Source organism: Orbicella franksi, chromosome 12, assembly GCF_964199315.1.
Source record: "Orbicella franksi chromosome 12, jaOrbFran1.1, whole genome shotgun sequence".
Classification (NCBI taxonomy): Eukaryota; Metazoa; Cnidaria; class Anthozoa; order Scleractinia; family Merulinidae; genus Orbicella; species Orbicella franksi.
In genome coordinates, this window is record NC_138156.1 from 10408378 (window position 1) to 10422534 (window position 14157).

Consider the following 14157-nt stretch of genomic DNA (forward strand, 5'->3'; position numbering starts at 1 on the left):
TTTTATAAGGTTATGTAACTTCTCAGACTTCAAAAAGCACATCAGTAAAGCCAATTCATGAAACATGTAAACGACAATTTTATAATTAGTTAATATAAGTCATATAAGTAGTTTTTTTGAAAAACATTTCAGAATAAAAACTAGCGGTAAAAAACGACGTTTCGATCTCTCTGAGATCATTTTCAAGTTGCAGAAAAAACGAATGAAATATACATATATAAGTACAAATTAGGGCGTGAGAATGTCAAACGATAAAATATGTAAATACAAGCGCTAAAATGTAAGTGTTAAAATAATAAAATAATATGCTATAAAAAAAAAACCTATATAAATAACTTTGCACAGATTGAATCTGACTGTTTGTTCAAGGTTGGCTTAAGGTCCTTTATAAAGAGCATTTCGTAGATCAGGCAGTCGAATTTACTTTGGCACTTTCTCAAGATCTTAAAATCACGATATATGTCACTTGGGACTGTTCCGTGCTGCTCTTTGATGTGATTCCCGATTGAAGACAATCCCTTGTGTTCCTACTAAGCCACCTTGATCTCATAATCTAATTTTTCATAGTAGATGGCTGCTTAATCAATCAAATCGCAAGACTGAATAGTCTTCCAGTGAATTATACGAACGAGTTACAAAAACATGTTTTTCAGTCCATCAGAGAGTGGAGCTTTCCAAGAATACTTTCTATAAGTTTACACAACGTTTCACCGCAGGTTGCTAGAAAGATGTTAAGTCAGGAAACAGGCGACCGGTTACGTCACAAAATACGGGATAGCATGACGTACAAGGATGTGAAATATTACGCGGAATCATTCTCAGACGCTGATTACGGCACAACCCACGTGGCTGTTTTGGCGCCAAATGGTGACGCGGTTTCCGTGACAACCACAATCAACAGGAGGTAGGTTTAGAACTTCTTACGAGTTATTAATTAACTCTTTTTGCCTTTGATGGTTGAGTAAATTACCCTTTCGACCTTCAGTAAGAACCTTCCAATTACGCTTAGCCAGAGCTGCATTATAGTGTCGTTTTGCCGAATGCTTGTAGGAGCATTCAAAGACAATCAAATCTTTATTTGTTAGCCTTAAACTTAACGTGAGTTCTCCAAACGTTGTGATATCAGCATGACGTCATCACGTACATGGAGTTGACAAGCAACCTCTCTAATGACATTCGCAGGCTCGATCATGATTCTCGACAAAAGGTACACAACCTATTAATTGACATTTCGATTGAATATCAGTTACCACTGTCGTTCCGTTTTCACCGTTGTTTTTGACAGACTTGGATCCAAATATCGATCTAACGTCACAGGAATCATCTACAACGACCAGATGGATGATTTTGACATTCCCGGTCACAACATAGTGGACGGTATTTCTCCATCTCCTTTTAACTTTCCCGAGCGAAACAAGCGACCTTTCTCGTCCATATCTCCCGCCATTTTGACAAGCGACGAAGGCAGAGTTGAACTTGTTATCGGCGCCTCTGGCGGGAAAAGGATCACCACCGCCGTGTCACTGGTATGTTTAATGGCATAATCATATTTTAAACAAGAGAAAATAAAGGGTACGAGAGTTCATCCGCCATACAGGACTTATTACCAAGTTTATCACTCTCAGGTTATTTTTAGATCGATTCTGATTTTTCAAATCACAGAAAGGTCCAGGGATAGTTAGTCATTTGACACGAATTTTCTCACGGGGACAGCCCGAGCGACTTAAAAAAACGACTTTACACTTAATTCCATCGTCTAAGAAAACATTTGCGCAACGCTCGTCGAAGCATTATACGCGGAAGTACTAAATACCATCTCTAAAAATAACTTGCCGGGGATTACCTTTAGAATCAGACTTTAATGGAAAAATAACTATCTTATTTTATCCTCCCTTGATTTCAAACCCATAACTCTGAAGATACAAGAACAAATGCTCTAAAATACAAATGCGATTGGTGTTTTCACATCAACCGTGAAATCGTCATTATGAGACTGGGACCAAGTCATGTTCGTATACCTAAGTCTCTCAGCTTGGACTTAGGTTCTCTGTCTGTCTTCAGCGGATAACAGTTTTGTTCGCATGCGCAGGTGTTAATGAACATGCTGTGGTTTGAACAATCCCTATTTGACGCAGTGGACAAGCCTCGACTGCATACTCAACTGGTGCCCGATCAGGATGTATCTTATGAAAAGATACCTTTTGACACTTCTGGCAAATATCGCATGTCACGCGAAATATTGGAAGGTTTGGAAAAACGCGGACACAACGTAACTGGCGTGGAATTCTTTGCCGCGGTGCAGGCAATATTCCGAGACCCTGAAAAGGGAATATTAGCCAAGTCAGACCCGAGGAAACATGGCGCGCCCGCGGGACAATAGAACAATTGTCCTGATGCCGATCCCGAAAACTCTCCTAGTATGATTACATTCACACTAGTTTTGAAGAGTGACCAAAACATTATATTAGCTATCAAAGTTAGAGTTACAGCTTTTGATACGCGAAACGTGTACTGAAATAAGTATCCTGTTTTTTCAAAATTAGGGCCAGTTTGTTACTCTTTCCAACCATGACAAAATGTTTCAATATGGGAAAAATCTTGTAGTTAATGAACGATATTGACGCATGATTCCGTGATTAATGAAAAACATTAATGGTTTGCATTTCTGCACTTATCTTTGTTTTTCATATCGACTCCATTTGATGTAATATGTTCATTTAAGCTCGTTTCCAGTTCCTTTGGGGTGCGTTTTGTCCCCTAGAGGCCTGAAAACGGGATAATCGTTTACTTTTTTCGACGCTGCTTAGCATTGATAAAAAATATGTCTTACTTAGAAATGAGGATGTACATGTTGTAGATAGAATAAACAAAATCTTTTCAGTAATGTTTCCTGCAAGTGTTGGTTTCCAGCAAAATTGCAATGTTTGCAAGAAAAAACATGCATAACACATCCTTACATGAAAAAAGAAAAAGAAAACACTGAGCTGAGCAAAAGTCTCGGCTCCCAACCCCCGCCTTTTTACGTCCTCTTGCCGTATCCTGTAAATTAGGAGACTCTAAAAATATCTTAGCCACTTAGCTGTGAGGTTCCTAGGCGAAAGCAAGTCTCTTTTTCAGCCCATGCACGATATTTCGATTGCTTGTTTGTCCTGAAGTCTCACGGACGATTAATACAATTCATGAAATAATATTTTGGGTTCTTGTCTTTGAAACATTCTAACGTATGAATAAATGACGAAACTTCACATTTCTCGTTTCTCCCTCGCTTTCTCCCCTGCTAGAACTCCCGTTTCCCTTATTTCATCTCCCGTTAACCGTACCTCTCCCATATCCTCCTCCCTCCCCCACCCCCGGAGAAAGTTTCATTTGACTTAGCAAGACATTTTTTCTTCATTTTAAGAGCGATCTGGGACAGCAAAACTCCAAGTGAATTTTGGCTACTGTCTTCCCCTGTGAACAAGCATTAAGTATCACGACAAAACTATGTGAAAATATTGAAACAATTTATTGGCATTTCTCTACCTAACATTTTCAGTCTTACAAGACAGCTTGTATCTGCCTTAAGCGAGTAAATAGCCACACGCTTTTTAATGTCACATAACAGACAGTACTGCTTAGTAACAACAAATTCAGAATTGAAATGATCTTTGTGAAAGATATTTCCGCTAAACTTAGCTCAACCTATCAGTCATACAGTTGAGTCATTTCTGAGACAAGTAATATAAACCACTTATAGCAATGATAGATATTGACAACTGATACCACACAATCTACCACTATATAATTAAGAAAACATAATGGTTTAGAACACTTGAAATTTAAATTTTAAACAATGTAAGTTTTAAACAATGTAATGTAAATGTCACAGTCGAAACGGAAATTAAATATAGTAACTATAAAGGTAAATTTTCAGCTATCTCTATTCTGTGAGATTTTCTTATATGTAACCTGCTACAGACTAACAACGACAAATGGTGCAAAATCATGTTCTAAATTTAAGCGATAGCAACGAGGGAACTGATTCATATTACATCACAAACGAGTGGAACATATCTATTCAAGAATCTGAATGCGATCGTTCCCGCAGTCAGTCACAACTATCCTACCATCACTAAGAACTGCCGTAGAGACTGGAATATCAAACTCTCCTATCCCGCTCCCTTTATTTTCAAACATTTTCAGAAACTTTCCACTCAGTTAAAACACCTGAACTCTGTGATTCCTAATATCACAGACCATCAAGTGTCAGGCAACGAGTATTGAGTAACGACTATTGAACTCCCTGTCCCCCTCCCCCTTCTTTCCAAATTGGTAAACAAAATTCCCATCTCTATCAAATACTTTGATACAGTGTTCATTCCTGTCTGATACTATAAGATGGTTGTCATATTGGACACAGTGGATGGGAAAGGTAAAAGAGCCCTCTCCGCCAATTTAACGTAAAAACTGACCAGTAGGAGAAAAGGTCTGGATTAGTTTGTTATTTGAATCAGCAACAATATAATTTCCGTCACTCTCTATGGATAAACCATAAGGATCCTGAAGCTGGTGATCAAGACTTCCTTGTTCACCAAACTGGTTCGGGAACTCATCCTCCTCTCTAAAAACTTGGACTCGGTGGTTATCACTGTCCACCACTACAATATGGCCATTGTTATCAAAAGCTATCCCAGCAGGAAAGTTAAATTCGCCCTGTTTATCAACCTTTCTACCAAACGATCTTAAGTAAGTTCCATCACTACTAAATACCTGAATTCTGTGGTTACTAAAATCAGTCACTGCAATTTCATTACGTTCATTCACTGCCACTCCCGAATGACGGCGAAGCATTCCAGCAGCTGGCTCTTGTTGCCCAAACGATAAGACGGGCCTGAAATGTCTCGGTTTGACGTCAACAACAAAAGGGCTGCCATAAACGTGTTCTTCATTTACTTTCACTGACAAGTTACGTTTCTCGGTTTCTTTAGCGAAGTAACTGATGTTGTAGCTGCCGTCTTTGTTATCTTGGACTGGCGCTTTCGTCACACAGTCCTGTCCTTGCTAATTTTTGATTTCCACTGTCACGCAGTCACTCCCGTAATAACATTGTTCTCCATCAGCATTTCTTTCTGTCAAAACAAACTGTGCTTCAAGTCCAACAGTAGCTTCACTTGTTCCTTCTCCTTGCGCGCTTGATTGATGCGCACTAGATTTGCTGATAAGTGTTTTGAAAGCGTCGATTCTTTCAGTGACGATTTTCGCCATTAATGAATCGTTTTCTACGAAAGTGAATCGACGAAAGCCTTCAAGGTCGCAGTCTACTTGCTCTTCTCCATCGATGACATCTTCCTTAAACATTGTGTTAAATGACTTTTCTAACTGTACAATCTCAGCGCTTGTGCTTTCGCTTTAAAAGTGTTTCCGTTTTCTCAATCCCTGTCTCGATAAGCTTTATTTGTTTGTCCACATCGCGCTGTTCAGTTTGCAGACGTTCTTGAGATTCCTTTACTTGTTTGTCCACTTTGTTCTATATTTCCTTCTCCTTCGCTTCGACAACTGCATGATGGGACGCACGGGACTTCTACTGTAAGTACCGCAGAGAAATGGTAGGAAATTTTCATAGCATTCCTTACATACTCTCCCTAGGGTTGTTCGTCTTGCGGCCAGGGAAGGCGTCATAATCTGTTCCAGTGATATGTCGATGATATTAAATAAAAAATAAACCAGAAAGGGCCGATGGAATATGAGACAAGCTTTAAAATGAAGTCACGATATTAATAGTGCTTTAAAAGTAAATAGTGCGTTCGAGTCATTCCCGATGCTTTCAAATGATGGCGGACTCCACCGACGCCAATAATCTGGAACAAAACAAGGTCATTATATATCGGATCACGTCTAAACACACGCGAAGAAAGACTTGGGCAGGAAAAAAACGTGAGCGGACAAAACCGGGGAATGCCGATAAATCAAGTAATCCCCCAATAATGAACGAATTACACAACATGAACCTTCCTCTGCTTCTCCTCCTGAACCAAGTTCAGATCCACAAACTGAACTTAAAGGTACCAAAGTGCCTACGAATGGATGCTGAGCGCGGCGAGCAGACGTAAATGTCTTGTTTACGCAATGAAAGCCATCACAATAAACTCTGAGCTTGCATCGGGATGCTTGTCCGGGCGTAAAGGAGCGTTTGATTAATCAATCAAACACAGATCTTAAGGAATAAAAGCCCAGATGATCTGGAATACTTGTCTGAGTATGTCGTTAGCAGTGGGAGTCACTTGCAGTATTATCATGCTCGGCAATTGAAGTTATTGTATAGAAAATATCGCACAATTATACAGCCGAGGGCAAAAAAAAAAAAAAGAAAGAAAAAAGCGCGAGGAGAAACTTAGTACATGGAGCTCAGATACATTGTCAATGCTTTAGTAGACCATGCACGGCTACCAATCGCTTGACCAATCGCTTGGCCAATGGCTCGTACACGCAACGAATCGTAAAAGTCCGTAAGTTACGACCTGCGAAACAAGTGAGCCCACCTCCCATCCCCTGAAAATAAAGGAACTAAGGTTCAAAAGTATAATTATTTTTCCAATCAATAACCTAAATAACGTACGATAAACTGATGACGATTCAACTAGGGAAGGTGTAGCTTATTCCAGGAGGCGTCATAAGGCGCCCTGGTAAAACAAACCTCGCAAAATTTTCATCAAGTATGAAATTATCAAAATTGACAACTTTGCATCATTATTAACAGGAACGCATAAAAAGAATGTTTCATCATATTGAAATAAGAAACTCGACCAGAGCAGTTAAATATTTATAAAGCAGACTAACGTAGCAGTGCATCATGAACGGTAAAAATAGTTTAAGGTATCTTAAGTCACGGCCTACATCTAAAATGCCCACCCATGTGCCAGCAACATAAATTTCAACTGGACTAAAGAATTTCTAAACAATTTATAAGAAATCAGTGTTTTTACGAATTACACCTACACCTTAGAGGAATACAGCCCTGTTATCATAGAATTAAAAAAAAAAAAAAAAAAAAACACCAGGAAAATATATGTACAGTAGAAGTCATTTGCGTTCCCGCATGGGGTGAGAGATTCCAACCCATATAGTCTTTCGTTTCTCTCGTAAGTTCTCGCACGTTCAGAGATGCGCCACACTCGCGTTTTAGAGGTAGGGATCCCAACCAATGCTTACCTAACTTTTTAAAAACTCTACTTTTAGCCCTCCACCGAATCTACACACGTGTATTTCACTTGTGGAAGTCTATCGATTTGGACAGTGCTTGGGTGAGAGACTCTCGCCACTATCAACTTTGTTTTCTCTCGTAAGTTCTCGCGCCACAGTCCCGTTTTAAGTGCGAGAATCCCAACCAATGCCTAGCTAACTTTTTGAACATGCTAATTTTAGCCCTGCCCCAAATCTACACACGTGTTTTTCACTTATAGAAAACTATCGATTTGCACAATGTTTGGGTTGGAGATTTCCGCCCATATCAACTTTCTTTTCTCTCGTAAGTTCTCGTGCATTTACAGATGCGCCACACTCGCGTTTTAGGTGCAAGAATCCCAACCAATGCTTACCTAACTTTTTAAAGGTGCTGGTTTTAGCCCTCCCTCAAATCTAAACACGCATTTCATCTGCTTGCGTTAGACATTCTTTGTACTTCACGTACTTGGGTTGCATATTCTTGGGTTGGAGATTACCACCCATATCAACTTTCTTTTCTCTCGTAAGCTCTCGCGCATTTAGAGATGCGCCATACTCGAGATTTAGGTGCAGGGATGCCAACCAATGCTTACCTAACCTTTTAAAGATGCTACTATTAGCCTAGCCCCAAATCTACACACGTGTATTTCACTTGTGGAAGTCTATCGATTTGGACAGTGCTTGGGCTGTACATTCGTGCCCATATAAACTTTCTTTTCTCTTGTAAGTTCTCGCACGTTTAGAGATGCGCCACACTAACGTTTTAGGTTCTGCAATCCTAACCAATGCTTACCTAACTTTTTAAAGATGTTACTTTTAGCCCTCCCCCAAATCTACACACGTGTATTTCACTTGTGGAAGTCTATCGATTTGGACAGTGCTTGGGTAAGAGATTTTCGCCCACATCAACTTTTTTTTCTCTCGTAAGTTCTCGCGCGTTTAAAGATGCGCCAAACTCGCGTTTTACGTGCAGGGATCCCACACAGTGCTTACCTAACTTTTTAAACGAGCTGCTTTTACCCCTCCCACAAATCTACACAGGTGTACTTCACTTGTTGAAGTCTTTCGATTTGGACAGTGCTTGGGTGAGAGATTTTCGCCCATATCAACTTTCTTTTCTCTTGTAAGTTCTCGCGCATTTAGAAATGCGCCACATTCGCGTTTTAGGTTCGGGAATCCCAACCCATGCTTACCTAACTCTTTAAAGGTGCCGGTTTTAGCCCTCCCCCAAATCTAAACACGTATTTGATGTGCTTGCGTTGGACATTCTTTGTGCTTCATGTACTTGGGTTGCATATTCTTGGGTTGGAGATTCCCACCCATATATACTTTGTTTTCTCTCGTAAGTTCTCGCGCATTTAGAAATGCCCCAAATTCGAGTTTTAGGTGCAGGGATGCCAACCAATGCTTACCTAACCTTTTAAAGATGCTACTATTAGCCTTGCTTCAAATCTACACACGTGTATTTCACTTGTGGAAGTCTATCGATTTGGACAGTGCTTGGGTTGTACATTCGTACCCATATAAACTTTCTTTTCTCTTGTAAGTTCTCGCACGTTTAGAGATGCGCCACACTCGCGTTTTATGTTCTGCAATCCCAGCCAATGCTTACCTAACTTTTTAAAAATGCTACTTTTAGCCTTGCCCCAAATCTACACCCGTGTATTTCACTCGTAGAAGTGTATGGATTTGGACAGTGCTTGGAATGGACATTCTTAACCATATCAGCTTTCTTTTCTCTCGTAACTTCTCGCGCGTTTAGAGATGCGCCACACTCGAATTTTAATTGCAAGGGTCCCAACCAATGCTTACCTAACCTTTTAAAGATGCTGCTTTTAGTCCTCCTCCAAATCTACACACGTGTATATTACTTGTGGAAGTCTATCGATTTGGACAGTGTTTGGGTGAGAGATTCTCGCCCATATCTCGCGTTTTAGGTGCTGGAATCCCAACCAATACTTATCTAACTTTTTAAAGATGCTACTTTTTAGCCCTGCCACAAATCTACACACGTGTTTTTCAATTGTGAAAAACTATCGATTTGCACAGTGTTTGGGTTGGACTTTCCTGCCCATATCAACTTTCTTTTCTCTCGTAAGTTCTCGCGCCTTTAAAGATGCGCCACACGCGCGTTTTAAGTGCAGTGATCCCAACCAACGCTTATCTAAGTTTTTAAAGATGCTACTTTTAGTCCTCCCCAAAATCTACACACGTGTTCGATGTGTTTGCGTTGGACATTCTTCGTGCTTGATGTGCTTTGGTTGAATATTCATGGGTTAAAGATTCCCGCCCATGTCAACTTTGTTTTCTCTTTTATGTTCTTACAAGTTTAGAGATGGGCCACACTTGCGTTTTAGGTGCAGGGATCCGAACCAATGGTTACCTAACTTTTTAAAGATGCTACTTTTAGCCTTGCTTCAAATCTAAACACGTGTATTTCACTTGTGAAAGTCTATTGATTTGGACAGTGCTTGGGTTGGACATTCTCGCCCATATCAACTTTCTTTTCTCTCGGAAGTTCTCGCGCGTTTAGAGATGAGCGAAACTTGCGTTTTAGGTGCAGGGATCCGAACCAATGGTTACCTAACTTTTTAAAGATGCTACTTTTAGCCTTGCTTCAAATCTAAACACGTGTATTTCACTTGTGAAAGTCTATTGATTTGGACAGTGCTTGGGTTGGACATTCTCGCCCATATCAACTTTCTTTTCTCTCGGAAGTTCTCGCGCGTTTAGAGATGAGCGAAACTTGCGTTTTAGGTGCAGGGATCCGAACCAATGGTTACCTAACTTTTTAAAGATGCTACTTTTAGCCTTGCTTCAAATCTAAACACGTGTATTTCACTTGTGAAAAACTATCGATTTGCACATTGTTTAGGTTGGATATTCCTGCCCATATCAATTTTCTTTTCTCTCGTAAGTTCTCGCGCGTTTAGAAATGTGCCGCACTCGCGCTTTAGGTGCAGGGTTCCCAACCAATGCTTACCTCACTTTTAAAAGAGGCTTCTTTTAGTCCTGCCCCAAATCTACACACTTTTATTTCACTTGTGGAAGTCTATCGATTTGGACAGTGCTTGGGTGAGAGATTCTCCCCACTATTACCTTTGTTTTCTCTCGTAAGTTCTCGCGTGTTTAGAGATGCCCCACACTCGCGTTTTAGGTGCAGGGATCTCAACCAATGCTTACCTAACTTTTTAAAGATGCTACTTTTAGCCCTCCCCCAAATCTACACACTTGTATTTAACTTGTGAAAGTCTTTCGATTTGGACAGTGTTTGGGTGAGCGATTCTTGCCCATATCAACTTTCTTTTCTCTCGTAAGTTCTCCCGCGTTTAGAGATGCGCAACACTCGCGTTTTAGGTGCGGGAATCCCAGCCAATGCATACCTACATTTTTAAAGATGCTACTTTTAGTTCTGCCCCAAACCTACACACGTGTTTTTCACTTGTGGAAAACTATCTATTTGCCCAGTGTTTGGGTTAGAGATTCCCGCCCATATCAACTTTCTTTTCTCTCGTAAGTTCTCGCACATTTAGAGATGCGCCACACTCGCGTTTTAGATGCGGGAATCGCAACTAATCCTTACCTAACTTTTTAAAGGTGCTGCTTTTAGCCCTCTCCCAAATCTACACACGTGTATTTTATTTGGTAAAGTCTTGCCATTTGGACAGTGCTTGGGTGAGAGATTCTTGCCCATATCAACTTTCTTTTCTCTCGTAAGTTATCGCGCGTTTAGTGATGCGCCACACGTGTTTTAGGTGTGGGAAGCCCAACCAATGCTTACGTAAGTTTTTGAAGATGCTAGTTTTAGCCTTGCCCCAAATCTACACACGTGTCTTTCTTTTGTGGAAAACTATCCATTTGCACAATGTTTGGGTTGGAGATTCCCGCCCATATCAACTTTCTTTTCTCTTGTAAGTTCTCGCGCTTTTAGAGATGCGCCACACTCGGGTTTTAGGTGCAGGGATCCCAGCCAATGCTTACCTAACTTTTTAAAGGTACTACTTTTAGCCCTCCCCCAAATCTACACACCTGTTTTTCACTTCTTGAAGCCTTTCGTTTTGGACAGTGCTTGAGTGAGGGATTCTCGCCCATATCATCTTTCTTTTCTCTCGTAAGTTCTTATGCCTTTAGAGATACGCCACACTCGCGTTTTAAGTGCAGAACTTACCTAAGGTTTTAAAGATGCTAATTTTAGCCCATCCCAAAATCTACACACGTTTATTTAACTTCTGGAAGTCTTTCGATTTGGACAGTGCTTGGGTGAGAGATTCTCGCCGATATCAACTTTCTTTTGTGTCGTAAATTCTCCGGCGTTTAGAGATGCGCCACACTTGCGTTTTAGGTGCAGGGATCCTAAACAATGCTTACCTAACTTTTTAAAGAGGCTACTTTTAGCCCTTCTCCAAATCTACACACGTTTATTTCACTTGTGGAAGTCTATCGATTTGGACAGTGCTTGGGTGGGAGACTCTCGCCACTATCAACTTTTTTTTCTCTCGTAAGTTCTCGGGCGTTTAGAGATGCCCGACACTTGCGTTTTTGGTGCCTGGATCTCAACCAATGCTTACCTAACTTTTTAAAGGTGCTACCTTTAGCCCTCCCCCAAGTCTACATACGTGTATTTCACTTGTGGAAGTCTTTCGATTTGGACAGTGTTTGGGTGAGAGATTCTCGCCCATATCAACTTTCTTTTTTCTCGTAAGTTCTTCCGCGTTTAGAAATGCGCCACATTCGCGTTTTAGGTGCAGGCATTCCAAACAATGCTTACCTAACTTTTTAAAGATGCTGCTTTTAGCCCTCCCCCAAATCTACAAACGTGTATTTCACTTGTTAAAGTCTTTCGATTTGGACAGTGCTATGGCGAGAGAGCCTTGCTTATATCAACTTTCTTTTCTCTCGTAAGTTCTCGCGCGTTTAGAGATTCGGCACACTCTCGTTTTAGGTGCAGGGATCCCAACCAATGCTTACCTAACTTTTTAAACATGCTTCTTACAGCCCTCCCCCAAATCTAGACATGTGTTTTTCACTTGTGGAAGCTATCGATTTGCTTAGTGTTTGGGTTGGAGATTCCCGCCCATATCAACTTTCTTTTCTCTGGTATGTTTTCGCGCGTTTAGAGATGCGCCACTCTCGCGTTTTAGGTGCACGGATCCTAACTTTTTAAACATGCTACTTTTAGCCCTGCTTTAAATCTACACACGTGTTTTTCACTTGTGGAAAATTGTCGATTTGCCCAAGTGCTTGGGTTTGAGATTCCCGCCCATATCAACTTTCTTTTCTCTTGTAAGTTGTCGCGCGTTTAGAGATGCGCCACACTTGCGTTTTAGGTGCAGAGATGCCAACCAATGCTTACCTAAGTTTTTAAAGATGCTACTTTGATCCCTGCCCCAAATCTACACACGTGTTTTTTTTTATCTGTGGAAAACTATCGATTTGCACTGTGTTTGGGTTGGAGATTTCCGCCCACATCAACTTTCTTTTCTTTCGTAAGTTCTCGCGCGTTGAGAGATGCGCCATAGTCGCGTTTTAGGTTCCGGAATCCCAACCAATGCTTACCTAACGTTTTGAAGATACTGCTTTTAGCCCTCCTTCAAATCTACACACGTTTATTTTACTTGTGGAAGTCTATTGATTTGCACAGTGCTTGGGTGAGAGATTCATGCCCGTATCAACTTTCCGATCAAATGTTTTGCAAATCTGTGTAGGTTTTGTTTGACGGCAGCGGCTTGGTCTTCAATATGAATGCAGTTCTCTTCAAGTTCAGCAATTTTGTTTCCCTTCTGTTGCGCTTTTTGTTTTTGCAATTCAATCGCTGATTTTACTTGTAACTTGCGTTCAGTTGCAGCTACTTCCAAAAGCATCTTGGCATGACCTTCGTGATCTGTTAAAGCACAGGCGTTGAAAATGGCAACTTAACAGTCCTTACAAAAGAACTTCAACTCTTCTTTTTCATGGTGTTTCTGCTGGCAAAATGCTGGTCGTTTTGACACTTCCTCGATGTCTTGATCTTGAAAGTCTTTCAACGCTAGCACACGGTGTTCTTTACTAGCTCGGATTATGTTGTGTGCGGTAATACAGTCGTCACCCCAGAATGTACAACACTGGAAACAGTACAAACTCTGTGCGCTTCTTTTGTCGCAGTTTCCACATTTCACTCTGGAGGAATTACACTCTTTGATTGCCAACACATCTAGCAAACTGTTGATGCGAAAGTTGGTCGGTAAGTCCTTCAGATTTCCACTCCGTTAGGGACTCCACTCTCTCTTCTACACTCTGGGCAAGCTATGACATCATGGCGGCCACTCGCTCGTAGAATACCGTTCAAGCAGTGAAGACAAAACTGTGTAAACATGGCAGCTGTTTTGGATCAGTGAATGTGATCATGCACATAGAACAGGATACTTCTTCGTGAAGATTGTTTCGCAAGGTTTGTATATTCATGATTAAAGGCGGAGAGACAAACTGAGGCTCGAGATGACAACGCCTCCAACAATGGAGCCTTGTAATATAAAAAAATACCGTACTTATCAGACTTTTAATATTGACCAGTCACAAGAGGTTTGACTTTCTGTAATGTCTGACTTCTTTGAATTGTTTACACTTTGATTACCAAGATTCCTAGGAATCCTCAGAATAGCGTGACCTATGAAGAAGATTGCGAAACAGCGAGCTGCCTTTACAGGTTATAGACTTTCTGCATCAGTCTATGTGCATCTTTTTGTTGGAAAACCATCTCCATCAAATCTCCATCACTTGTCTCTGATGAATTGAAGATGTTCTTTGGTTTCTTTAAGAAATTTATCGAAATTGTCTACAATTCAGGAATAAACATTCCCGGGAAGAGAGGGGAAGGGGAGTTTGGGTAAAAGGACAACAAAATGACTGGGACGCCAGCGATTGCAAAATAACAAGGTTGGGAAATTTCAACACTCGTGTATTATCAACTCTGGGAATGGA

At 40.8% G+C, this 14157-nt stretch overlaps 1 protein-coding gene and 1 pseudogene across 1 annotated transcript; one reads left to right on the top strand and one right to left on the bottom strand.

Moving 5' to 3' along the window:
* The first annotated feature begins 620 nt into the window (after nucleotides 1-620).
* On the top strand, nucleotides 621-2974 carry LOC145463883 (glutathione hydrolase 1 proenzyme-like). The gene is made up of 3 exons (XM_081447677.1): nucleotides 621-904; nucleotides 1286-1526; nucleotides 2090-2974. The coding sequence occupies exons 1-3, from the start codon at nucleotides 729-731 to the stop codon at nucleotides 2378-2380; spliced, it is 708 nt and encodes a 235-aa protein (XP_081303803.1). The 5' UTR covers nucleotides 621-728; the 3' UTR covers nucleotides 2381-2974.
* A 1015-nt stretch (nucleotides 2975-3989) lies between these two features.
* On the bottom strand, nucleotides 3990-13692 carry LOC145464117 (E3 ubiquitin-protein ligase TRIM71-like; annotated as a pseudogene).
* Between the last annotated feature and the right edge of the window lie 465 nt (nucleotides 13693-14157).

Excerpts from the sequence above, each read along its gene's own strand:
- LOC145463883 (XM_081447677.1), top strand. The coding sequence starts at position 729 with ATGTTAAGTCAGGAAACAGGCGACCGGTTACGTCACAAAATACGGGAT. Across the intron at positions 905-1,285 it reads ACAACCACAATCAACAGGAG|ACTTGGATCCAAATATCGAT; the intron begins GTAGGTTTAGAA and ends TGTTTTTGACAG. Across the intron at positions 1,527-2,089 it reads TCACCACCGCCGTGTCACTG|GTGTTAATGAACATGCTGTG; the intron begins GTATGTTTAATG and ends TCGCATGCGCAG.